The 27937-nt window shown below is 39.1% G+C and overlaps 1 protein-coding gene and 1 pseudogene across 1 annotated transcript; one reads left to right on the forward strand and one right to left on the reverse strand.

The window, feature by feature from the left end:
* Positions 1 to 769: 769 nt before the first annotated feature.
* Dct (dopachrome tautomerase) lies at positions 770 to 27898 on the forward strand. The gene is made up of 8 exons (XM_013022971.1): positions 770 to 1064; positions 8879 to 9178; positions 11760 to 11860; positions 12443 to 12609; positions 13479 to 13658; positions 15269 to 15404; positions 25805 to 26006; positions 27726 to 27898. The coding sequence occupies exons 1-8, from the start codon at positions 770 to 772 to the stop codon at positions 27896 to 27898; spliced, it is 1554 nt and encodes a 517-aa protein (XP_012878425.1).
* On the reverse strand, positions 20892 to 21246 carry LOC105990502 (annotated as a pseudogene).
* Positions 27899 to 27937: the final 39 nt, after the last annotated feature.

The following is a 27937-nucleotide window of genomic DNA, read 5'->3' on the forward strand; positions in this document are numbered from 1 at the left end:
CATGAGGCAAAGTAGCTAGCGATGTGTGCTCCCGTGTAAAGGGCCTTTGATGAAGGGCTCACTGCATCTATTGACTCGCTGGGAAGTCTGAGGTCACAGGCTTGGCTGGAGCACATGAGCCCAATAAAGAGGGTGGTTTTACCCTCCTGAAACAAAGCCAGGAACTTTATCTGCTCCATTGTGCACTTTGGGTCATGTGCTAACAATGAGGATTTCTCTAGCTATAATTCCCCTAATGACGGCTTCTCCCAGCTTTTCCAAAACCCCTACCAGGCCCCATGACTTGGCAAACCAGACAGAATAAAGGCAGCACGGCGTTTGGCTTTTGAACTAGTTCAAGGCAATTAAAGTCAAGGGCTAAAGAGGGAAAGAGGAGGCTTAGAAATACCAGCATAATAAGCAGTAAGACTGGAGTGTTCTGTAAATTAACTAAATTAGACAAAGCCTGATTTAAAGGTGGAGGAGAGATGGCAAGAAGCATTATCCTCATTAAATTTGGCTGTTAGAGGCGTTTCTTACGAAATTAAATCTGTGTTAGTTATTTGAATTGCATAAAATAGTGTGTGCATGTGCAGGTACCCATGTGCACATGTGTAGATTCTGTGATTTTTGTGGGGATTTTGAAAGGAGAGGAATAGAATGCAAAGAAACTAACACAAAAAGAAAAAAAAATAGACGAGTGAATGAATGCCCAAGAACTTAAGAAGAGGAGAAAAGCCAGACCTAAGTCAGGAGGAGAGGCTGAGCAAGTTTTCTCAGCCATTCAGCCATGAGTCCTGTGCAGTGGGGGCTTCTGTTTGCTTGCTTGGGTTATGGAAGTCTACTGGGAGCCTGGGCACAGTTTCCCCGGGTCTGTATGACCTTGAGCAGCCTGGTGAGCAAGGAGTGCTGCCCACCCCTGGGTGTGGAGCCAGCCAATATCTGTGGCTCTCAGGAGGGTCGGGGGCAGTGCACGGAGGTTCAAGCGGACACCAGGCCCTGGAGTGGCCCTTATGTCCTGCGAAACCAGGATGATCGTGAGCAGTGGCCCAGAAAGTTCTTCAACCGGACATGCAAGTGCACAGGTGAGGCTCCTTCGGGCAGATCTAGCCCACACCCTGAGCTTAGTCTTGGCTGGGAAAACAGCCCTTTCGAAGGGAGAGATGAGACTGTTGACAGAGACTATTAGCCTAGGCTTTGAAAAGCCAGCCTGTTGTGTTTTTGGTAGCAAGTGTGTCAGGAAGGCTGAGATCCTGGTTATTTATATTCTTCCCATCCTCCTGTACACTTAGCTTTGAAAATGAAATAGCTATTACCTGGGCCAAGCCCGGTTTCATGAACGTGTGCCAACATACCTTTGACTTGCTTATTGGAAGGGGGAGGCTAAAGGCCTAGAGTGTGCTTTGAAAATAGAACAAGTCCTTTCAAGACGAGTAGGGTGCACTGCCCTGCCATGGGTTTGCACTTGCTGGGCATGGGTGGGAGCGGTTTGCCTGGCCAAGACGGAAGGCAGGTGCTCTGCAGCCCTGGCCTCGGCATTTCTCAGGGTTTGGACAAACCTCAACCAGGACCCATCATCCTCGTTAACAGGAAGAGTTAGCAATGCTTCTGCCACCATTGGGGAGACAGACAAGCAGCTTCCTCCATCAAGTCGGAAGGAAGGCTGTTGTTCAGTTACAAATTGCCTGGGTTCCTTGTCTGAATTGGAAGTGGGCATTGCAAAATTTGCTCTGTGTCCTTCCTTGGGATTCTGGTCTCTCTTTCCACCTATTTTTTGTTTAATCTTATTTATTTATTTATTTTATCTGGTTGCATGTCTTATGTCTCTGCTCTTCTGAGCATATGCAAATAATCCTCTCCAATCAATCTGGCTCCTTTTTGGCTTCCAGTAGCTGTGTAGAGCAGTGATAAAGGCTGGCAGGACATTTGAAAGACAAAACCCCCCCATAGGTAGCAGCTTCACTAAATCCTGGTTCTTTGGTAGCTGGCTGTCTTACTTCCATCCTCATATTCTCATATGATGCTAGAACTAAGGAGAAATGGTAAAATGTTACCAAGAGAAGATATAAGAATGACATTAGATTTTCTTTTCAATGCTAAAGCTCTGGATTTATAATCATTATGTGTGCACATATGTGTTATAAATAAGTAATTTGTTATTACTTATTTATTTTGTGGTGCTGAGGATTGAACCCAAGACCTCACCTATGCTAGCCAAGGACTGAACCACTGAACTACATCCCTAGCCTTTGCAGTTATATTTTCAATGATGTGAGTCACAGAGATTTTTTTCAGTCCTACTTTTGCCCTAGGTACTTCTTGTGACAAATGTTTTCATAACACATTGACCATATTTATTTTTTCCCCAAGATATTAAGCACTTGCTTCTATAGATATTCTCTTACAAGGTTTCCTGGGTTCTTAGCCTATGAACGCAGCAGATTTCCTAATACTTGTACAGGGGAAACCACACTAACATGCTACTCCTTTGTATTAAGCTCCCGAGCACTTCTATTGTAATTGTTTTCCATGTTAATGGATGATAAAATGCCACGACATTCAAAAAGTTGGACATCTCCTTTTATAGATTTCTGGGTGAAAAGGTTTTAGTGATTCAGAGATTAATGGTAACTTTTCCTGTCCCTAGCTCCTTTCTGTTTCAAATCTGCATTGCACATCCTATCTCATTTTTTAAGTGATGGCACAGTAATTATAGAACATGCAGGTTCTCATTTGGATACATCTGCCCTTGCATAAAATATACTTTGATTTACCACCACACATGTATTTTTTAAAAGGCAAGAATAGGAAGAGCCAGACAATGGCAGAATAGAAGGGGTACTTGTTAAATATCAAATCACTTTTGCCAAAGGAATGTTTATAAATTTTCTCCCACTTATAAGCAATCTACCTTAGAACAAAACTCATTATACCTTATTCAAAAGACTATGAGACGGTAATAGATCACATCCTGTAAGTGCCACTATATACCCACTGCACTGCATATCCACGGAAGCTGGGCTTCCTCATCACTGCATGTGTTCTTCATCGTTAGCCATGTTCCTGGCCAGGCTGAGCCTGCAGGTCCTTCCTGTGATTTCTCTATGTAATTGGCTAGATTCACTCAGTATCTCTTTTATTTTTTAAATTCATACCAAATTTTTGTGTCCATGTGGGTTTTTTTAAGTCACTTAAATTTTGCTGTACAGTAACTTTAATTTAATAGACCATTGTTTATTCTCCCTAGCTTTAGTGATGTATGCTTGCCTTCGAAATACTTCATTTAGTAGATTCAGTTTCCTGAGTTTGGACCCAGGTTTATCTCTGAGTTGCTGTCACCACAATCATGGTAATAGCCAGCGTCTCCACATCTCCAAAGATTCCTTGTATCTTATTTTTTTTTAAAAAGTCTTTTCTTTGTCAGTAGTGAGGCCTGAACTCTGGGCCTGGGCACTGTCCCTCAGCTCTTCAGCTCAAGGTGAGCAATCTAACACTTGAGCCACAGCGCCACTTCCAGCTTTTTCTGCTAATGTGGTGCTGAGGAATCTAACCCAGGGCCTCATGCATGCAAGGTAAGAACTCTACCACTGAGCCACTTTCCCAACCCGCCCCCCTTTTTTTTCTGGGCCATCAAGCTATTGATAGCCCTCACTTTTGTTACTGCACTGAAGAAACAGTAAAAGTAACTTCAGCCTCATAAATGAAAGGCAAGTGCAAACACTGATATGAAAAAAAAAAAACCTAAATAATATATTTCAATTCCCTGTAGAACACTTCTTTATTTTCTATAGAGATAATTTTTTTAAAAGATTGCTGAACTTAATTGTCAGGCTAAGCTGTGTTTCAGGAGACTTTGGCATTCACTATTTACCATTTAAAGCATTGCCAGTTGGCATTTATGAGAATATGACAGTTGCAGCTGTGTCTCTGGACTTTTGGAAACAAAACAAAACCAAACCTTGAGCACCAAATAGTTTTGAACAGTTGGCTGAGAAGTTCTTGTTTGTACAAGTGACTAACTGCCTCTATTTTCCAATCTCTGAAATGGGGATAATGGTGAAACCACACTTGTAAAATCTTTTTTGAGCTCTGTAGATGAAAGGACCTATGTGAGTATAAAGTATTGTTATTAAAATAATAGAATCTCTAATTAAAAGGAATAGGCCATTTAGAGTTCCTTGTAAATTCACTAATCACTGGCCGTTATTTAGTCTAATAACTTTCTGAGTTTGAGCTGATGTTATGCATGTGGGCACATGTGATGTTTAGCTGTTCTCTTTTTCTTTATCCCAGCCCTAAGTCAGGTGAGGACTCAGACTCTAAATTTATTTTTTTCTCAAGGAGATAGATTGCTATCCTTGATTTTAAGTCCCCCTCTCTCTATTTCCCAGTAACCAAACCTCATTCTTTCTTAACTATCCCACTTATGAACTGAAAATTCGGATACTTTCTTAGCATTAGTTAAGCAATGTGTTGAAGACATTGCTTGGTCTTTGAAAGTTCCTTGTTCTCCACAGTTGTGAAGGGTTTCTGGTCTTGGGAGTCAGTGTTCATTGTTGTCATCTCTCATCCCTCAGAGATGGGTATATTTCAATGTTCACTTCCTACAGTTAGATGAGTGGGTGTCTTCTCGCACAATGCACAATGCCCACACCTTCTTTTCCCCTTGACTTGGACACTGTGCCTTGTTTGCACTTATATCCCACTGGGCCTGATGCCTTGGATGTAAGTTTTCATTGTTTCTTTTCCTTTCCTTTCCACCCATTCAATCAGCATTGATTTAGCACTGATTGTATTAAGCTGTGTGAGAGGCAAAGAATAACATGCTTTGTGAGTGTGTTCAGTGTAGTGATAGGTGAAGTGGAGAGGAAAAGAAATCATTGCTTTCCTATTTGAAAAGTACTGACAACAATAATGCTAGCGCTAGCTTACGATTTTGCACGTTCCCTTGTCTTAATGTGCTTGAAATGGGCGTCTGACCATAATATGGAAGGCTCTGAGAGGTTAAGTGCAAAGTTCGTCAGTGTGGAAACTTCTCTGAATGCACAGAAGGCTCTGTAGCCATGGAGGAAGGCCTGTTGAAATTTTGTTTTTCCAAGACTGTATTTATTATTATTATTATTTAGAGCAGTTTCAGGTTGACAGCAAAAGTGAAACAAAAGTACAGAGAACAAAAGTACAGAGCTGGTGGCTCACACCTGTAAACTTAGCTACTCAGGAGGCTGAGATCTGAGTACTGAGGTTTGAAGCCAGCCCCAACAGGAAAGTCTGTGAAACATATATCTCTAATTAACTAGCAAAAAGCTGGAAGTGGAAGTGTAGCTCAAGTATTGGAACACCAACCTTGAGTGGAAAAGCTAAGCAAGATGCAAAGCCTGGAGTTCAAGCCCCCCAATATGTTGCAAATGAACTTTACAACTTGGAGTATGAGGGAGAGTTGGAGGGGAAAAAAACAAGGGTGGGGATAACAATGTTGGACAAGAAATATACTCGTTACCTTATATATGTAACTGTAACCCTTCTGTATATCACCTTGAAAATAAAAATTAAATTAAAAAAAGACAAAAAAGCCCCATTACTTTCACATACACACACCCACACACACATGTTCACACACATACACATACACACACAGTGTAGCACAGAGAACCCCTCATACTTCCTACCACATGCCACCACTGGACATACAGCTTCCCCAGATACTGCACTAAGGTACATGTTTAGTATACTGTTTGTTGAAGGAATAAATGAGGGAGACAATTAGTTATTGATAATTTTGTTTCTATCAAGCAAAACAAACCATAATAGAGGAAGTAGTTTAGTCTTGAAGTTTATGGCATTAACTATGAATTATTCAATTTGAATAATGAGGCTCCCAAATTTAAAAATAGACTTTATGCCTTTGAATATAGGAATGTATCAAATTTATTATTATAACATTAGAAGTGTTATTCCCTAGTATTTAAAAAATATTTGAGCTGCTTGGGATTCACAGCAAAAAATATGAATCTGAGTCTGGAAGTAGATTTTTTTTTTCTTTTTACTTTTGTTTCCTATGTTACTGAAGCAGGAAAATACAAGCAATTCATTTAAGTGTAGATAAAAGCTAGATGTTGGTGGCTAATGCCCGTAAGCCTAGCTACTCAGGAGACTGGTTTAAAATCAGCCTGTGCAAGAAAATCCATGAGACTCTTACCTCCAATTAACCACGAACAAACAAACAAACAAACAGAAAAAGTTAAAGCTCAGGGACAGCACCCAAGTCGTTTTAAGCTCTGGGACCAGCTGCAAAAAAAGTTTAAATACTTTGCATGTTACAAAGGAGCCCAATATGCAATCAATTATTGTTCCTTGAGCTCATCCTACCTATTGTATTTTTATTTACTTTTTGTTGTTGTTGTTCTCGGGGCTTGAACTAGGGGCTTGGGTGCTGTCCCTAAAGCGCTTTTGCTCAAGGCTAGCACTCTACCACTTTGAGCCACAGCACCACTTCTGGTTTTCTGTTGGTTAACTGGAGATAAGATTGTCATGGACTTTCCTGCCTGGGTTGGCTTTGAACCCCAATCCTCAGTTCTCAGCCTCCTGAGTGGCTAGGATTACAGATGTGCCTTTTGTATTTTTAATGAAAATTTCTTTGGCCATCAAACAATCTGGTGCCATTGGCTCAAATCTGTAATCTTGGCCACTGAGGAAGCAGAGATCTGAGGATTGCTGTTAGAATCCATCCCAGACAGAAATGTCTGAAAGACTATTTTCAAATAGAGTCTAGCAAAAAGCTAGACTGGTGGTGTGGCTCAAGTAATAGAGCACGAGCTGCGAGTAAGAAAGCCAAGCAACAGCATAAGTCTCTGAAGCAGTAGCATGTATTATTCCCTACCTGCTTTATATTTCCATCATTCATTCGATACATTCACTGCATACAAGGCCAAGCCCAGGCATCTGTTGTGAGTTAGCTCCCTGGGTTATGTATAGAGTTTATAAGTCCAGCAGTTGGTATGACAAATGTGAATGTAAGGGGGATTAAGAGGTGAGTATAGCTCAGGCCCAGCTGACTCTGACATGTAGAACAGGGGCATTGATCATTGGCAGAGGGCTTGCATAGCATGCATGAAGCCCTGGCTTCCATCTCCAACATTGCAAAATGCCATAAAGAGGATCCATCATGAGGTTTAAAGAGGGAGCAGGTAGCCCAGGCCGGAGGAGTTTAGGAAGAAAGGCTAAGAAGGTGGGGGGAGAAGTCAAAGGCACATTGAAAGACTGAACTATTGAAAGCCAACCTGGGATATCTTAGAAGTGGATAGCACTAGTCCTGGTCCCTTGGGCATTGACAAATCAAGGACACAGAGTGGCTGCCAGTGAAACTTGCAGGAATTTTTTTCACTTGCTCAGGTGGTGGCAGCTAATTCACCTTTACGACCTGCCAGCCTCCATTGATTTTTTTTTTTGTCTTCATGCTGTTTCCTTTGTGAGATAAACCCATGTTTTTGATGCTAGTCTACTTGCATTCCTGGAAGCCTGCTCGTTGATTAATTTTGGTTCCACTGACGCACATGTTCTCTCCCTCTGTAAATCAATGAATGGGCCTGTGCCGGGCCTGGGGACAGCAGGGTTCAGGGGACATCCCAAGCTACTGATCAGTCCAGGGTGGGGCCTGGCAGGGACAATGGATGGACAGATCTGTGACTGTTAAAGAGGCCTTAGAGCATGTGCACTCATCTACTAGGATGACATAACAAATTATCCTGGACTGGGTGACTTAAACAACAAATGTATTTCCTCCTAGCCCTGGAGGCTGAAGTCTAAGAACATCTGTCTACAAGATTGGTTTCTTCTGACACTTCTTTCCCTTTGACTCAGGTGGCCATCTTCTCCCTGAATTCTTCCACAGTCTTATTTTATGTGTGTCTGTGTCTCTCTTCCCTTTCCTTATAAGAACAATAATCATACTGACTAGGACCTTCTTTTACATAATTATCTCTTTCTTAGGCTTTTTTTTTTTTTTGTCATGGGGCTTGAACTCTGGGCTTGGACACTGTCCCTCAGCCTTCAGCTCAAGGTGAGCACTCTACTGCTTGAGCCACAGTGCCACTTCCGGTTTTCCGTGGTTAATTGGAGATAAGGACTTTACTGCCTGGGCTGGCTTTGAACCATGATCCTCAGATCTCAGCCTCCTGAGTTTATGGGAGTGAGCCACCGGTGCCCAGCCATAATGATCTCTTCAATGGCCTGATCTCCAAATATTTATAGTCACAAGTTTCTGGGGGTTTGCACTTGAGTATGTTCATTTCAAAGGGGACACAGTTAAGCCTATAATATTTTGCAGTGCATTTTATAACCGGTTTCTTTACTGGGATTTTTATGGAACTTTCTAATTGGATTTCATGTCTTGTTTCATTGCTGAGATTTCTAGGGAAGCTTCTAGAGCATATCATACCCTGTTTCTTTGTTGGGATTTCTATAGAACTTTCTAGAGCATTTCACGTCCTGTTTCTTTGCTGGGATTATTCCAGGGAAGTTTTTAGTGTTGGCCCTACTTAGATTTCGAGAGGAGACTGGGGGAGAGGAAGTGGACTTTTTTTTTCTTTTTTTCATTTTTGACTTTATTAGCAGAAATTTATTGTCCCACAAAGCAAAAATTCCTCAAAAGAATGACAGGAAAACTGATGAGGAAATACTAAGAACCCTCTTAGGTTCTAAAAATATAATGACTGGGTAGGACTGAGAGTGGGAGATTGTTACAGATCATATTCTTTGTATGTATCTGGCAACTGACTTGCTTTCCTCTATTCTCTTCATTCTTCCCCCAAATTCTAGTTCAGAAACTTGTACCAAACGACATCAAACATCTTTTCTCTCTCCCCCTCCCCCCCCCATTTCTCTCTCCCTTTCTATCAATCAGGAAACTTTGCTGGCTATGATTGTGGAGACTGCAAGTTTGGCTGGTCGGGCTCCAACTGTGACCAAAGGAAACCACTGGTTGTGCGAAGGGACATCCATTCTTTGGCGCCTGAGGAGCGGGAACAGTTCCTGGGTGCACTGGACCTGGCGAAGAGGAGCGTGCACCCCGACTATGTGATCACCACCCAGCACTGGCTGGGCCTGCTTGGGCCCAATGGGACCCAGCCCCAGATCGCCAACTGCAGCATTTATGATTTCTTCGTGTGGCTTCATTATTATTCGGTTAGGGATACATTATTAGGTGGGTTTCCCCTCTCTTGGCTTAAGGCTTACTGCAAAAAATGTGTGATTGGGTGAGGATGTGGGATGGAAAGTCACTTTGACCCAAGTTCATGAACAAGGAAACAACCGACCTCAAGGCAGGAAGTGGCCTGTCTGTCAATGGGTAGAATTACCAAATACTGCCTAAAGTTGGAATGGTGATGTTTGGTCCTGTATGTCGGCTGCAGATGCCTCCGGTTATGTTCTTGGTTCAAAGCCTTAAACTGGCCTCTGTGAAGTTATTAATCCTCAAAGTCATGTTCGGTGAAGTGGAGGCAAATTCCTTTGATTCCAGAAAAAAAAGAACTTCAAATCTGGCCATAGAAACCCTGGGTGACCTTTTCTTCAAATTAGAGGAATTAACTTGAGCCTGTGGCAAAGCACGTGGACCTTCTTTGTGCACAATTGATATCCATGTTGGAAATGTGAATCTTGTTAAACTTACTTTTAGACTTTCCATTAGATAATCACTTACAGTATACATAGCCACTGCTAGGAATCCCTGACTTTATTTTATTTTATTTTTAGCTTTATTGTTTAAGAAAAGTGTAAGTGGAATCACAGCAAGGTAGTTTCTTGTGCCTTGCCTTTTGGCCTATGGTTTTATTTGATGCTTTCAAAAATGGTGAAATGAAAATGATGCTGAGGAAATATTGAGAACCTTCTCAGGTTCTAAAAATTGGGTGACTGGGTAGGACTGAGAATGGGAGATGGTTTGTTATAAAGTGCATTAACCAAATAGGTGGGTTGTTTATCAGTTGGAGAGAAGCTATCATATTGTTCCAAGAGAGTCTGAATCTATTCTAGATTCTTCTACCAACTGTTCCTAATTTTAGGGTACTTTTTGGGGGGATCACAGTAAATAAAGACAAATTATTTCCCCTGGAATAGTACTATTCTTACTTGAAGTCTCCTTTCCTCCTAGTGTTTATCACTTATTCTCATCCTTTGACATTCCCTCATCATTTTGTGTGGAGAAATTTGAAACTGAGCTCTAGATAAAAAACATTTGAAAAACCTTTCTGCCTCTAATAACAGACACAACAGTTCTGCTCTTGGTATGAGTCTTCTTTTTTAATACCTGCCTCACAGGTAACCATCTGTCTTTCTTTATCGATAGATAAGGAAAGAAGCTCTTCCGACTATAAACCTTTATAGTTTTCCTGTCATCCTTCTGAGGAATTTTTGCTTTATGAGCGGGTAGTCTCTCAAGAGGAAAACTATAGTTTCTGGTCATATTGAGGAATTAAATTTATATTCATGTCTTTTCAGCTCTCTGAAGTTATTATAGATACTTTGAGAAAGGACTGAAGTTAGCTAAAGTTTCTACATAACCATCCAAAGCTGTTATGAGCGGGAGAAGAAGGATGGAAGAGGCAGTAAGGAGGGCATTAAATTGCCCAAAGCGCCTCACTAAAATTGGCAGTTCCAGTGGCCAACTAAATTGCTTTGAATGTATTTTTCTCTCTTCTGGTCTCCGTGACTATGCTTGTCAGCTAGTAGTTGGATCTGATGGATGAGTGAAGCAGAATCTGTGGAAGTTCCTTTTGATTGAATAAATACTGCATTAGGATTCTGTGTGGTCGGCGTTGCTATGTAATTAATTAGTTCTTCCCTTATAAATTTGTGCATTTGTAAGACACAAATGTCTTTTTAAATTATAGTTCATTTGGGTCTTAATAACCTACAGAGACTGCATTTCTTCTTAATGCATAGTTGGTTTAAATTTATATTCTATAAATTCCTTTTGATTCTAAAATTCTTAAATTCCCTTTGATTCCAGATAAAAAAGGCACTGGTGGCACATACCTGTAATTCTAGTTACTCAGGATGATGGGATCTAAGGATCAAGGTTCAGAGCTAACCCTGGCAGACAAATCGGTACTAATCTCATCTCTAATTAACCAGCAAAACACCAGAAGTGGAGATGTGGCTCAAGTGGTAGAGTGCCAGCTTTGAGTGAGAAAATCTAGAGAAAGCTAAGCAAGAGCATGAAGCCCTGAAGCCCCAGTAATCCCCCCTCCCCTGCTTCCCTCCGCCCCTTGCTAAAGCAATTAACTATATAGTAGGAAAAGTACTTGAACTTTCTGGGTCCTCTCTAAAAGTCAGATTTTTGAGAGATGAAAATGATTTCGTCTTAAAAATGTTATTTGAAATTCTTTTGTCATGATTTTTAAAATTTTCTTTATTATTACAAAGGTGATGTACAGAGGGGTTACATTTACATGAGTCAGGTAATGAGTATATTTCCTTTTGTACAGTGTCTTCTGTTCCCTCTCTCTCACTCAGTCCCTCCCTCCTGTTTCCACCCATAACTTACATAGTTCACTTTTATCAATATCCACTGCCACATTTTTGTACCCTTTTTTCCTTGAGTTCTGTACTCTCCCCTGACCACCCTCCCCCTGTCGTCCAAGAACAGCATGATTGTTGCTTTTGAAGACATAAATAACCTCTCTTTCTTCATCATGAAATTATTGGCTATAGAGACATATCCCAGGCACGGTTTAATATTTTAAATATTCTATTCTGTGATCTTTAATGTTTCCCAATTGTTTTAGGACCAGGTCGTCCCTATAAGGCCATCGATTTCTCGCACCAAGGGCCTGCCTTTGTTACCTGGCATCGGTACCATTTGTTGTGGCTGGAAAGAGATCTCCAGGTTGGTCAAAACTATATATTGAGTATTTTAAACTAAAAAACAGAGTTACTGTACAATATGATGTTTTGATGTATATGTCTTGGTATTCATAGTGAAGTGACAGTTAAGAAAGGTACCATGCTCAACATCTCATATAATTCATTTTGGATATAATTTTTATATATAATTCATGTGTATTTTAAGAGTATCTAAAAACCTACTCTTTTGCAAATCATCAGTGTGGAGTACAATGTATTATTACCAATGGTAGTCCTCATGTTGTGTATGTGGTCTCTAGACTTACTCATCTTGTAATGCCCTTCCCTGATTTCTAGCTATTAGATTCCACATTTAAGTGAGATCATGTTGTATTTGTTCTGTATGTGTGTATATGGTTAATTTCACTTAACATTATATTTTCTAGGTTCATCTATTTTGTTGCAGCCATTAGGATTTCTTTATTAAAGCTCAACTATATTGCATTCATCTCTCTGGTACTTTTAATGTTCCTGTGCATTTGATGGGGACATCAGTCTTTGCTTATCTGCCTTCTTGTTGTATCTGCTGCATAATCAACAGACTGTACCTGCCCTTTGCTTTTAGCGACTCATTGGTAATGAGTCCTTCGCTTTGCCTTACTGGAACTTTGCCACTGGGAGGAATGAATGTGATGTGTGCACAGACCAGCTGTTTGGAGCAGCAAGACAAGATGACCCAACTCTGATTAGTCAGAGCTCAAGATTCTCCAGCTGGGAAATTGTCTGCAACAGGTAATGGCATATGTGCTGCATAGGACAGACTGGCTTATCTTATGTCAAAGGGATGGACATTCTATTTCCCTATTTGCTTCTAATGTACCTGGGGGGCCATTTCCACATTTCCATGTAACAATTTTCCAGTGGGACATGGCACTTTTCTACATTTTGCATTTTTTCAATGAAAAATTAGGTAGTATCTGGTTACTTTTGTGTGTGTGTGTGTGTGTGTGTGTGTGTGTGTGTGTGCGCGTGGTGGCACCAGGGCCCGAACTCAGGGTCTCCCAAACCTTTTTGGCTTGTTTTGCTCCCAAATGGCACTCTACCACCAGAGCCTTGCTGCCAATGTATGTTTCTTCATTTTTTTTTCAAAAATATATTTTAATTTTGTTAATAATAGGATACAATGTAATGCTTCAACACATACAGCCAACCAAGGTAGTTAGCATTTTTACTTCCTAAAATATTTATAAGCCTTTCCTGTCATTTTATTGGTTTTACTCTGTGTGCTTAAAATGCTTTTTCCCCTCTACATAGCCATTTCCACCCAAACTGGCTGGGCTTTGTGTCATACAGGCAACCTGGCTTGCTCCAGATTCAAATACACACAGTAGGAGTTACCATCTTGTCTACTAGACCCTGTCATTGTCTTTTCAATGGGATAGAATTATTATCGCTTTTATTGCTGTATTCATATTTTATGCATCTATATATTTCAAATATCTTAGCTTACGATTATTTCAACAGTAATATTTCACCACCTAATTTTGGCCCTTGTAAGGCAAATAATAAAAATGTTATTATTACGATCCTCATTGTATCCTGGGTCCAAGTTTATAACATCAACTAAGATATACTATTTTTAACCTTCTTCTGATTCTTAGCTTGGACGACTACAACCGCCAGGTCACTCTGTGTAATGGAACCTATGAAGGGTTGTTGAGAAGAAATCAAGTGGGAAGCAATGGTGAGAAATTGCCAACCTTAAAAAGCATTCAAGACTGTCTGTCCCTCCAGAAGTTTGACAATCCTCCTTTCTTCCAAAACTCTACCTTCAGCTTCAGGTTGGTGCTCCGAGCTCTTCTACAATAACTAACATTTCACCCATGTGTTTGTAATGCACTGGAGAGAATTCTAGCTATTGGAGATATCTACAAAGCTAAGAAATGTAAATGTGCTTAATAACAGAGGTTAAAGAAGGATTGATGTTAGGAAAGTCTTCATCACATCTATAACTAATAGTGTGGTTTCATCAGCTTCGAATATAACTATTGAAAACGATCTTTTGTTTGGATACTTCGAACATTTAAAATACAGTACTTTAAAAATGTTCTTTCTTTTTTTTATCTTTCTACTATCAGAATAAACCAATGTTTATACTTGTTTATATAAACATGTATATATATATATATATATATATACACACACACACACACACACACACACACACATTTGCTTATTTTGGTAGTAGAAGGATTTGAACTCAGGCCCTCATACTTGTTGGGCAGGTACTCTATCATTTGAGCCAGGATGACAGCCCTGTTTGGATTTTATTATTTTTCAGATAGGGAGAGTCTCAGGTTTTCCCACCACTGACTTCAGACCACAAGTTTTCTATCTATGCTCCCACATAACTAGGATTACATTTATGTCCTGCCTTGTTGACATGTTGTTGCTTAAGATGGGGTCTTGCTAATTATTTGTCTGTGCTGATCTTGAACTATGAACCTCCCAATATCCATCTTCTGAGTAGCTGAGAGTGGTCCTGTGCCACCATGCTAAGCCTTCTTTGTTTTTTAATGTTAACATTAGAAATAATATTAAGAGGATCTGAGCTCTTCGAGTTTTGCAGACTAACTTCAACTCAAATGAATGCACAGTAATCACATTCCTATATCCAAAATTTATAGGCCAAAACAGACTTTAAGAATTATGAGGAATACATATATAGAGAGAAGCAATGTTTTAACTAAGATGAATGGGGCTTCCAAAGAGAGGTGGTATCTAGATTTATAGTTGCTGGATACTCTGTCTCTGTCTCTGTCTCTCTCTCTTCTCTCTCTCACTCTCTGTTAATTATATAACTTGTGGGCTAGGGGCAGGATGCGGAAGTTGTGCTAATTGTAACAGGGTTTGGAGTATGTGCTCAGTATGGACACAACCCTTAAAGTAGGGGTCAATGGTTGGTCAAAAATGAGATTTAAGATTGCTTTTATAAAGGAATGTGCATTTGTTTGTGATAAAAATGCCATTAAAACTCATTGTATTTCCTATAGATTTGAGTTAGGAGTGTAGTCCCCAGACAACATTGTTGGAATTATCTGAGATAGTGAATATCCTATGGAGATGCAATATATTCAGAAGTAGCATTGTTTAGGTGTTTCCTTCCCTAATAAAAGATTATTATTAACGTGTTTTTAGGGGGAAGGTGCTGATATTGGGACTTGAACTCAGGGCTTGGGTATTGTCCCTTAGTTTTTTTTTTCAGTAAGACTAGAGCTCTACCACTTGAACTAGAGCTCCACTTCCATGGGGGGTTGATAGTTAATTAGCTATGACATGGCCTCTCCTATCCCTATTCAGCCTCAGATTAGATGATGATTGGTCTGGAGACAATAAATAGAGACCTTAGTCAATATTTGCTTGTTGTCACTGACATGCTGGCTTCTCTTAGGAATGCCCTGGAAGGCTTTGATAAAGCGGATGGAACACTGGACTCTCAAGTCATGAGCCTACACAATTTGGTCCACTCCTTCCTGAATGGGACAAATGCCTTGCCACATTCTGCGGCCAATGATCCTGTTTTTGTGGTATGTTCAGAGACTCAGAAGAGAGGGAAAAGTTTGTAGACAGTATGTTAGATTTATTTGTTTTTGAATAATCAGCGCTTGTGCTGATTCATTCTCTGTGAACAATGTTATGTGTGCACATGCAAAATTATTTTTAACCCACACCCCCCGGGATGGCTAGATAGCATTTGTAAGTTCTAATCTGAAACCTGTGTGTCAAGGATGATTGCTTCTAGATGATGTTGGACAACAGTTTATGATCCAGAGGTGAATCACAAATTAGCATAATGATTCCATAATTTAGCAAAATCTGGAGGAAACTCATGGTTTCTGTCTTTTTTCCTTCCTATCTTCCTTCCTTCCTTCCTTCCTTCTTCCGCTTTCTTTCTCTCTTTCTTTTTATCACTCGAGCCATGCCTCTAGCCCTTTATCTGCAAGCTATTTTTGAGATAGGGTCTTACTTTTTATCTAGGCCAGCCTGGACTATGATCCTCAGTTTACAATTCTCACATAGTGGGGATGACAGATATATGACACATATGTACCACCATTCCTAACTATTGGTTGAGATAAAGTATCATGAACTTTTTTCCTGGGTTGGCCTGGAACTGTGATTCTTCCAATCTCAGACTCCTGAGTAGGTGGGTTGACTGGCATGAGCCATGGTGACCAGCAGCCTATGGTTCTCAAACCTTTCAAGTATAATGGACTGCTTTGGTATAGTTGAGTCTCATTTCTATATGACTTTAAAACAAAAGGACAATTTGGTAAAAATTGACAGTAGAAGTGTAAGTTTTAGAATTCTAAGCTGTACTAGTTTTTAAGACAGATGAACAAAATGGCAGATGTGACAATCGGGGCCATGTTGTTCAGATGCCCTTAGTCAACATCCTCTAGCCAAAACATTTTTTATTTCATAGTTTTTGGTGATTAATTAGAGATAAGAGTCCTGCCCTGGCTTGCTTTCAACTGTGATTCTTAGTTCTCAGTTTCCTGAGTAGCTCGGATTATAGGTGTGAGCCATTGGTGCTCCACCTAAAAAGAGCATTCTTATGGACAATATTCTTTTTTCCCCCAAGTCATCTAATACTGAGTTAGTGTCTTTTTTTAAAAAATTAATTTTTTTATTGTTAAGGTAGTGTACAGAGGGGTTACAGTTACATAAGTAAGGTAATAAGTACATTTCTTGTCGAACTTGTTATCTCTTTCCTGCTTTCTCCCTTTTTCCCTTCCCCCAATCCCTTCCCAAGTTGTACAGATCATTTCCAACATATTGTCTTGTGAATATTACTATTACATTGGTTCCCTCTCCATTGTCCTTTCTCTCACCATTCTATTGTTCTTCTTCCCTTCCCTAATTCAGATAAATGTATATACAACACCAGTACCAAAATCAAATACAGTGACAACAGAGGATAAACCAAAGGGGGGAAACACACAAAAGAAAAAAGAAATCAGATAGCATATTAAAAACAACAACAAAGTGATATATATATATATATATATATATATATGAATTCTATGCTTTCATCAGAAAGAATCACACTGTCCTATTTGTTAGAAAATGGAAAGACAGAAAAAATCATATTAAGTGAAGTAAGCCAGATTCAAAGAAACATGGGTCCCATGGTTTCCCTTATTTGCAATAATTAGTATATGTCTAGGATAATCTCAGCAGATGAGCAGTATAGCTCAATAGCTACCGTATAAGATGATGCTAAGTGAAATTAACTCTAAGACATGGACACAAGAGGTTTTTCTTTGTTGTTGTTGTTGTTCTTAATGTGCTAGTATCTTTTTGCATGAAAACTGTCATATCCTACCAGGGTCTCAACCCTATGACCTCATTCAACATTTATTACTTTTTTATAGGCCCTATGTTCAACATGTAGGTACATCAAGATCTAGGGTTTCAATATAGGAATTTATGGGAGCAATTTAGTTCATAGTATTATGGATTTAAAGCCGTTTGTTTCTCTGATATCCTGGCATGGTCCATAACATTGTGAAAGAAACTCTAGGTTGCAATTTAAGTTGGTTTTAATTAGTCATAATTTATGGAATCTTGAAAATGTTCCTAACAACGAATAGCCATTTCTCCCTGTCCAGTGATGTTCACATGACCTGATCTTGTGGTGGGACAGTGTTGTGTTAATCTGAGGCTGTCTGAGGAACCACCCAGGACAACACAAAAGTTCTTATTAAAAAATAGCGATGTGTTTGGATGTAGTCAGTGGGAGAGAATTGGAGAACTATGTGTTAGGTTTGCATTCCGAGACCTTCATTAAAGTTCCTTATCTTATTTTTCATAGCACACAATCATGTCCTAAGGCAGCTGACTGCTAGCACAAAATGAGAGGGCTTTCAAAGGGGATTTATTGTTTTTATGGGACTTGGGGTGCAATAAAGGAGATGTGAAGAGAGTGGAGCTGTAGGTTCCAATGCCCTTGGCCTTTTTTAGTGACACAAAGGATATAGGCCTAAGTGGCTTTCGGGAGCTCCCAGATCAATTAAAGCAAGGGAAGGATGAACTTTAGGAAGTTCTACAACAGAAAGAGGCTGTCTTTCCTCCTAAAAATTATTTCTCTCCTCAGATTTGTGTAGAAGCAATAAATGACAGGATTGCCACAAGTGTTGCACTAAACAAGTGGTCCCACAGCCACCATTGCCATCTGTAGGATGCCTTTCTCTCCAAGGGCTCTTACCTGATACTTCAGATTGTTTTCCCATCTCAACCATCAGCTTATAACAGCTTATAATAGCCTGCCTTCCTTCCTTCCTTCCTTCCTTCCTTCCTTCCTTCCTTCCTTCCTTCCTTCCTTCCTTCTTTCCACCTTCCATCAGTACTGGAGCTTGAAATTAGGACCTCATACTCTTGCTGAGCTTCATTGCTTTAGGCTGGTACTCTGTCATTTGAACCACACCTCCATGTCTGTCATTTTGCTAGTTAATTGGAGATAAGAGTCTTTCTAATTTGTCTGCTCAGACTGACTTTGAACTATGATCCTCTGATCTCAGCCTTCTGAGTAGCTAGAAGAACAGATATGAGCCACCAGTGCAAAGCTTATGACAAGAATTATTGATGTCTGCCTTCTCTGTCATGTATCTATACTCTATACGTACAGATGTTATATAATTTACATATATTAAATACTATCTATCTACATAGATGTGTTACTATGCTTTTTATATTTCATATTTCTAAATAAATATATTTTAAAAATATTTTCTAACTACATAATTTGTGCACATAATCCATATTCACAAGGAAAATGTCATAATACTTATTATCTAGTATTGTAAAATGTAGAGTAGAAGTGTGGAATCCACTGACCAATTGAAGATGATACCCCAGACCTTTCTCTTTCTAAAAGAAACAGTGCACTGATATTTTATTTTTAAGCATTACAAATCTATCTCCTTCTTTGGGAAAAGCTCACAAAATGCCCAGGGATTGTTAATATGTTTTTGTAAGTGGCCAGGTAGAAAATATTCTTGGCTTTCCAGGCCAGTGGCTGTGACTCCATTCTATTACTGTAGCATGAAAACAGCTGTGGAGAATGCATACAAAAATGACTGTGGTATTTTAAGAAAACTTTATTTAGAAAATAGGTGGTGAGCCCAGGCAGTAGTTTTCTGTGCTTTGCTTATTTCATGGATATAATATCCTCAGGTGTTAATTTGCCAACCCAGACTCTAATATGTAAATCAAAAATATTCTTCCTCTTCCTCTCTTTTTTTAGGCAAGATCTTGCTATGTATCCCATCTAGCTGTGAATTCTCATCCCTCCTGCCTTAGCCTCCTTAGTCATCTTTTCCTGCCCTAAGACAGAATTCATGTTACCATTTGATGGATGTAGTTCAAAGACACTAAATCATGTTCATTTTATTATTTATTAATTTTAATTTTTTGACATTTAGAAATTTATTTTTCTTGGACAAGAATTTTACCATCCACATATAAATAAAGAAAAGCAAGACCGCTTTTTTTTTGAAAGCACAAAAGGAATAATATTTTGGCACTGATTCCCAAACACTTTAGGCTATTTACAAGTGGTTTTATATTAAAGCCAATTCAGCCTTAAATGGTTTATTTTGCATACTGAGATTTAGGTTAAAGCATTTTAGTCAACAGAGTTATAGCTTCTAGAGGTTCAAACTCATGAGGCAATTCATGCACGTGTATTACACGTAACATTTATTTATGTTTTATGAAATCTCTTCAGACAAAGTACAAAGTTGTGTATGATTAAAATAAGGGATAAAAGAAGGCAGATCATTAGAATGCAGTAAAATCTCTGAATCTATCTCTGAAATTCTAATAGTTCTGAGGGTAATTGAAGCAAATGCACAAATTTATCATGGAAAATAAGCTTAGGCTCCAGGAATGTTAAGCAATGCTGCCTTGAATCCAGAAAATAAAAAGAGAAAAACAAAACAGGAAATAGACTGTAGGATTAAAAAGTTAAATTTGTAGCCAAAAAAGAAATTGTATCATATTCTCCCTAATTTCTAAAGGTGCTCTTCTTAAAAGTTTATTTGGGTGAGCTGGGTGCCAGTGACTCATCCCTATAGTTCTCAGCTACCCAGGGGGCTGAGTGCTTGAAGCTAGACCAGGCAGGAAAGTCCATGAGATCCTGATCTATAATTAACCACCCCAAAACCCGAAGTGGAACTGAGTATGGTAGAGCAAAAGTAGAGGAGTGCCAGTCTTGAGCAGAAAGGTCAAGTAATAGTGTGAGGCACTGAGTCAAAGCCTCAGTATCAACACACACACATTTAGGTGACATTAAGCAGTAATTGTCTTACTGTGCTTGTCTAATTCATCTAAACATCATCCCTTCAGGTTCATCCATGCTATTGCAAATGACAGGAAATCATCCTTTTAAAATAACTGAATTATATTCTACTGTGGGTTGTACCACTTTTCTAAAATCCATTCATCTGATGGACACTTAGGCTGAATTTTGTCATGGTCACTGTGCATATGCTATTGTAAACAAGAGAGTGTAAATAGATCTATCTTTGACATATCTATTTCTTTTCCTTTGGTTTTATAGATAGGAGTGAGATTGCTGATTCATGAAGTTTTACTTCAATTATTTTGAAGAGCCTCCACATAGTTTTCCATAATGGCCGTGGTAACTTTACACTTACATTGCATTAAGGTTCTCCTTCCTTGCCTTTTACCAGAATTTGTCTTTTTTTCCCCCCAAGAGTTCATGCTTATTGGCATTTGACCCAAGGGGAAGCATACAGCAAGGCCTTCAACAAGTAGAAAAAACAATATCTTCCTTCAATTCAGTCTATGAGAATCCACCATTCCAAGCCCTCCCATTCTACCAGTAGTCCATAGCCCAAGGACAGGATCTGCTAATCATTGAACAGTCTGATGATTCTTAGAGTTGAAGAGCAGGGATTTTGAAGTTCTGTCTGTTCAGATTCCAGAACAAAAACAAAGCAGAGGCAGAAGGTGGAAAGCAAAGATGTTGACAGTCCGGCATCTTGCTAGGTTTTTGTAACAGTGACTATGGATTTGTAGGCCACTCCTCGACTTTTTAGCTCCTGTATAATTCCTTGGGGGCAGGCAACCAGTGACTGCCACAACATATACACCTGACTTAAAGTTACTGACTCGCTGCCACTTGGAGAGCCAGTTGTCCTCTGGACTCATCATTGCAATGATTCCCATCAAAGGAAGAGCTGGTGCAGTCATCTACCATTTCTCTGTTACCCTTCACTTGTAGAAATGCATCACAATGATCATATCCATCATATTCAATCTGGTCTATAGTCTTGACCAGTGAATACAGCGGACCCGCCCACAGATGCCACAGATCCTTCAGACTGTCTCCAGGGCCATCTTCCAGGAAGGGAGAAATAGCTGGAAACCGAGTCACCGCTTCCACTCCACTGGAAGTAAACAGCCGATTCTGTCTTTGGGGTTTTGATGATAACCTCTCTGGCTGATCGGAGGTAGTTTCTCATTGTGGTTGTGGTTTTGATGTTGTTCTTTTAGAAAGTGCATTGGGTAAGTTGTAAATATTTTCACATCTCCAGCTGTTAGGAAGCCCATAAGTTGAGTAGTTAATATTCACAAAACAGTTCATGAGTTTGTTTTTCACCTTAAATACTAAATTTCTAAATGGACTAAAACACAAACTATGCTGGTTCTACCTAGGTAATATACACATGTTTTCAGCTAGATTCAGACTTTTACATTTTCCTTTCTCCAGGTGCAGAAATTCTCATTTCCTTTTTGTGGCAGTAATCTGAATTTACAATAATCAAAGTTAGCCCTTCAGTATTGACCTTATCCTCTAATTATCTTGAAAAGAGAAACATGTATTCTTGTGTTTTGTTTTCTTTATGCCTGCATATACAGTATGTTGAAATTTCATGTTTTTCCTTTCCTATCCTTATCTATATTTTCTTTGAATAAAGTAGAATAGGTCTGTATGCAAATTTTGAAACATATTTTAAAGACCCAAGGTCTAATACCAAAATATTTGGAGATGATAGCAACATGCATTTATTTAACTTTCAGTTTTATATCTTATCCTAGAATGACATTTGGCCTTGCAGAGATATTAACCAAGTGCATTTTCAACTTGTGTCTAATAATGATAGAATTAGTATCAATAGTAATTCATTGGAGGAAGAATGCCCACAAGTACAACAAAAATACCTACTCTAAGGGTTGCGGTGACTTCTTGTTGTTGCCTACATTATTGATCGCAGCATATAATTTATGAAGTTCTTTGCATCTTTCAGCATATCTTGCCTCTTTTTAAAAAATCACATTGCACTATTTATATGGTTCATACTAGATTATTTATTATGTAATAATTTATAGACCTTCTGATACTCTTGCCTCTCCTCATTATTTCCACCTGTTTTATCTCTCCAGATTATGAATTGTTTTCTACTCTTGCCTGTTTTTAATTATTTACTCTTTGCACTTGGTGAATTCTACTTTTCCAAAAGCTATTTTTTCTCACATAGCACAAAACTACATCCTCCTTTTGTCCTAAGAGTTTCTTATCTCTCCAAGTTAGAGATGAAATTAGAATTTCATCTAACTTGGGCTCAGGTAATATCTAACAGTTTCAGAATTGGCTTAGAACTCCTAGTTCAAACACTGTGCTTTCTTCCCATGGTAAGACTTGAGAACACGATTTTAAGCTCATTTCTCTTATTCTATTTGGTCTTGGGGGTTGTATTAATAATTGTATGACCATGTGATTGAAAAGCAGAAGATGGGTGTGTTTTAGGAACTCTGACTTTAGAAATAAACTTCTGGGATTCAAATTTATGCTCATAATTCATGTATAATCAGAATTAACCTATATATAATCTGGGATAATAACCTTATGGTTTGACTTATACCCCCAGACCTAATTCAAATGTTGAAATCCCAATTTCTAATCCCCCCAGAATGACTTTGTTTGGAAAGGAGTCCTTATTGATATAACTAGTTAAGATGAGTTCATGTTGGAGTAGTTCTTAACCCAAGATGAATAAGGCTAAGTCCACTTTCTGCTTCTATAACAAAATAACACTGTCTTGGTAAATTATGAACAATAGACATTTACTTGGCTCATGATTCAGCAGGATGTGAGGTCTAAGAGCATGGCTTAGAATCCAGTGAGGGCTTTGTACCGCTTCACCACATGGTGGTCATGGCGGGATGGGAGGGGACAGGTGTGCGGCAGGCAGCATGTGAGTGTGGAAAACATGAAGGAAAATCAGGTAAAAATCATGCTACTCACATAATAACCATTCCCACCACAATGATATAAACCTATTTATGAGGTCCAAACCTTCCATGATTCAGACACCTCCTTAATGGCCCAGCTTTCAACATGATCCCGTAGGTTATTATCCTTTATCATGAGTTTGGGAGAGTACACTTAAACCATCGCAAGTGGTGTCTTTGTACATTTGTACATAGTAAAGACATGATGTGAAAGTGAAGACATTGGCAAGATGTATTCTGCAATCTACCAGTAGCTACATGGGGAGCATGAATAGATTTTCCCTCACAGCACCCAGAAAGAACCAGCTCTGAAGATATGTTCTACAGGCCTTGGAGCATGAATAGATTTTCCCTCACAGCACCCAGAAAGAACCAGCTCTGAAGATATGTTCTACAGGCCTTGGACTTGAAGCCTGCAGAACTAGCAGACAATGGTTTCTGCTTAAGCCATCTAGTCTATGGTGACCTGAGCATTTAAGGCACTTAAGGACAATCGTCTACCAAATCAGGCTGTCTTGAGTGTTTGAAATCTCATTAGAGGTACAGAGCTTAGAATGGCATTTGATATAGAATAAGCACAAATAATATTAATCTATTATGAACTCTAAGCTTTTCTAAAGGCTCAGCTTCTTATTAGCTATTGATATAGAGTATATGATCTCAGAGGTATTATAGTCCTCTATGCTTCTAAGATATGAATTCCTTCCTTCTTCTTCCATAAGTTCTTACCCCAAGTTAAAATTATAACAGTACTGATGATAGAGTCACAGTAACAGCAACCATTTACATTTACTGGGCTGAGCTAAGTGATTTATAGATAGCATCGTCTCCACCTTCCTAATGGTATGTGTTCACTGCTGCTCTTTGCAGTCATCTTCCTGTTCATCAGGTCATGAGCTATGTTCCTCTCCTTTCAAACCTCATCTCTACTTTTCTCCCAGAACCTCTGCCCTCACCTTGGGATCAGGAAACTTCTTTCCCTGCATTTGTTGGGGTAAACGTTAAGTCCACCAGACTGCATTCAGGTCTTTTTACTTTGCATTTGTTTTTATTGCTGCATAGAGCATGCCAGCACTTAGTGCTTAAAGCATTAATGACGAACTCATTTCTCATGATTTCTCATTGCATTTCTCATGAATCTTGGCAGAAGTTCAGGAAAGGCTTGACTGAGCAATTCTGGCTCCAAGGTCTCAGTGCAGTTACACTCCAGTGGTGCCAGGTGTTAGGACAGCTGTGGCCTAGTCAATTATTGTTTTCTTTTCCTGAGGTCTCAGGACTACTCTGAGTAGTCTGCATGGATTGGTTTGGGCTTCCTTTTGGGGATAGTTAGACATCTCATATAGTGGTCCATGGGCGACAAACCTTAGTATATAGGAAGAAAGGAAAGCAGCTGTCCCTGAGGATTCTGAACTTGTAGTAGAGAAATGAAAGAGGAAACTGACTGCCAGATGTGTGCTGGGCTGAACTCAGGATTATGCATGTGCAAAGTATCCTGGTGATGCTTCAAAACATATTTGAAATAATAATTTGAAATAATATTTGCCATATTTGAAATAATAATTTGAATTATTGAATTTGAGAAGGTTGCTTTAAAGGCTTCTTTGAGAAAAAATTTTTTAAAGAGCACTATGCTCATGATGACATTTTTAGACTTTCTAAACATAACAGCAAGAATTCAAGTGAGAGTATTTTTACAGTAAGTAGACACAAAGGCCTTTCTGATGAGGAAAATCTGAAAATCCAATTTAGAGATTTTCTTTTCTTATTTCTTACTGTCAATTCACAATACTGATAAGGACCACCTTTTTCTCTTTCTTGTGAAGCCTAAGTATATGGGTATGGACTAGAAGTTATGCCATATTTCCTTTGCTTTTATGAAATGAATAACTAAACCACACATGCAGAAGGCTTCAGACGTTCCCAAAGCAATGTGAAATCTGCAAGTGAACTTTCTTTTTTTGTTACATTTTGAAAACTAGCATAAATTATTCAAAGAGTTTCACTGTGATAATTCTATATAAGCTATAATATGCTTTGATAAACTTCATACCTCTGTTATTCTTTCCTTTAAAGTTTTTAGTTGATTTCATTATGCTATTTTCATACAAACACATAATGTATTTCAATTATATTCACCCCATCACCCTCTCCTCCTTCGCCCCTAATTTTAGCCCTCCTTTACAATCATGTCATAATATTATTATTATTGTTATTATTATTTCTTAGGTGTAGAATCTGAATATAACACAAAACTGGAATATGTGATAGTTGGCTTTCTGAGCTTGCTCAGCATGATGTGTCTAGTTCCATCCATTTTCCTACCTAATTCCATTCTTTATGGCCAAGCAATACTCCTTTGGGTAGATGTAACATATTTTCTTAATTCATTCATTAGCTGCTGGGTACCCAGGCTGACTTCATAGATTGATTATTGTGAATAGTGCTGCAGTTGTATCTATTGTGTGCGATGCATACATTAATGTGTTCAGTTCTATTTAGAGGGAGATAGTTACACATCGTGGAATATTTTATCGAAAATGATGGGGCATACAGTAGCTCTCCAGGTAAAAAGAGGTTCAATTCTAACTGTAGAGGAAGTTGACTGAGTGGTTGATTAAAACAGACCAATCAGCATCAAATTCCATGTCCAACTGTCTTGCAGGTCCTTCATTCCTTTACTGATGCCATATTTGATGAGTGGATGAAAAGATACAACCCCGCTAGAGATGCCTGGCCTCAGGAGCTGGCTCCCATTGGTCACAATCGGATGTATAACATGGTTCCTTTCTTCCCCCCGGTGACTAATGAGGAACTCTTCTTAGCTGCTGACCAACTTGGCTACAGTTATGCCATTGATCTGACAGGTAACTAACACAACTTCCAAATGGTGATTCATTTAACTTTTTTTTTTTTTGTCCGTTGTGGGGCCTGAACTCTGGGCCTGGGTGCTGTCCCTCAGCTCTTCAGCTCAAGGCTAGCACTCTACCACTTGAGCCACAGCGCCAGTTCTGGCTTTTTCTGTTTATGTGGTGCTGAAGAATCCAACCCAGGGCCTCATGCATGCAAGGCAAGCACTGTACTACTGAGCCACCTTTCCAGCCTCTCATTTAACTTTTAAAAGACCTTTCTTCTCTTCCCTTCTTTCCTTCCTTCCTTCCTTGCTTCCTTCCTTCCTTCCTTCCTAATGTGAACCAAAACCTTTAATTGAAACATTCCGTTGTAGTTAAGCTTATTGGCACTTTTCTAGAATATATGTATATAACAAGACAAGCTATTAAACTAACAAATAAATATCAGAGACTAGCAAGCAGACTCTTGTCTTAAAAAAAGAAGTTATTATGTGACCTCATCCCACAGAGTAACTATCTACCCCTCTACTTGATTTGACAATTCTATCTGAATTAATAGAATGCATAGAAAACTGTCCTATGGTCACTGAAATGTCTGACAAGAAAGTCAAATAGAACTAGCCCAGAGAGAGACCATTGCCTGAGGGCAGGGCCAGGATTTTGGTGAGACAAGTACAGGATTTGCTTTTAGCATAAAATTCAAAGGGAGGCTAAAAACCTCAGTTAATTATGTTAAGTAATAATATAATGCAATATTTTAGAAGAAGAATTTCATGATGAACAATCCAGCATCATCATTTTCAATAACAATTGTTTTCCAACAACTGGATTGGTCATTTTCTATCAGTCTTGAGGGACGGAATTTTTTGAGCATCTGGATAGATCATTTAAAAAGAAATGACAAGTCAGGCACTGGTGGCTCATGCCTGTAATCCTAGCTACTCTGGAAGCTGAGATCTGAGGTTTGAGGTTCAAAGCCAGCCCAGGCAGGAACTCTTATCTCCAATAAATCACCAGAAATCTGGAAGTGGTGCTATGGCTCAAATGGTAGAGCACTGACTTTGGGCTGAAGAGCTCAGGGACAGCGCCTAGGCCCCAGAGTTCAAGACCCACAACTGACAAAAAAAAAAAAAAGACAGATAAGCTGATTTCATAGAGAAGCATAAATATATTATAAATAAAATGCATTAATTTTGTTGGAGAGGACTCTAAAAATATATATATGAGTGGGTGATTGGATGACTGGGGAAGTCAGATTTTGATCACGATCATTAACATGAGCAGAAATGTTATCTATGTCTGCTGTTCTCTCTTGTTAGAGCCAATGTACTTGTCTCATATGTTTGTCACCTGCGAAAGTGGCAGAACCTCCAGCAGAATTTTCTACCAAGGGTTGTGTATTTAACAATTCTCCAGATACCATGTTAGCATTCAAATGAGTTTCCATCTTACAGAAGCAGTTAGGTACTCCCTTAGAGGGCTTATTTTGCACATAAGCATTTATCGTAACAAATTTTAAAATGTCATAAGCTGTATGTAAACAATGGGATGTCACTTCCAACTTCTTGAAGAAAACAGTTGTGATTAATAGTTTGTGAGCAAAGAGAAGATAAAATTATATTCTAGCAGTGGTGGATTGCTTTGTTGGCAGAATGAGCTTCCCTTTCCCCTTCTAACCATATTCAGCTGACGAATAGTCTCATCAGAGCATCTTCTCTTCTGCTTTCATTTCAGTTGAAGAAACTCCAGGTTGGACCACAACACTCTCAGTGGTTATGGGGACGCTGGTGGCTTTGGTTGGTCTTTTTGTGCTGCTGGCTTTCTTTCAATACAGAAAACTTCGAAGAGGATACACACCTCTCATGGAGACAAATTTAAGCACTAAAAGATATACAGGGGAAGACTAGGGTATTCAGGCCTCATCCTAGATCAGATATCAGCCAAGT

Source organism: Dipodomys ordii, unplaced genomic scaffold (assembly GCF_000151885.1).
Source record: "Dipodomys ordii isolate 6190 unplaced genomic scaffold, Dord_2.0 Scaffold65, whole genome shotgun sequence".
Classification (NCBI taxonomy): Eukaryota; Metazoa; Chordata; class Mammalia; order Rodentia; family Heteromyidae; genus Dipodomys; species Dipodomys ordii.

What these genes read in the sequence shown, in the direction of transcription:
- Dct (XM_013022971.1), top strand. Translation starts at nt 770, where the DNA reads ATGAGTCCTGTGCAGTGGGGGCTTCTGTTTGCTTGCTTGGGTTATGGA. An exon ending in CCGGACATGCAAGTGCACAG is followed by an intron (nt 1,065 to 8,878) that starts GTGAGGCTCCTT and finishes TCTATCAATCAG; the next exon opens with GAAACTTTGCTGGCTATGAT. An exon ending in CCAATGATCCTGTTTTTGTG is followed by an intron (nt 15,405 to 25,804) that starts GTATGTTCAGAG and finishes ACTGTCTTGCAG; the next exon opens with GTCCTTCATTCCTTTACTGA.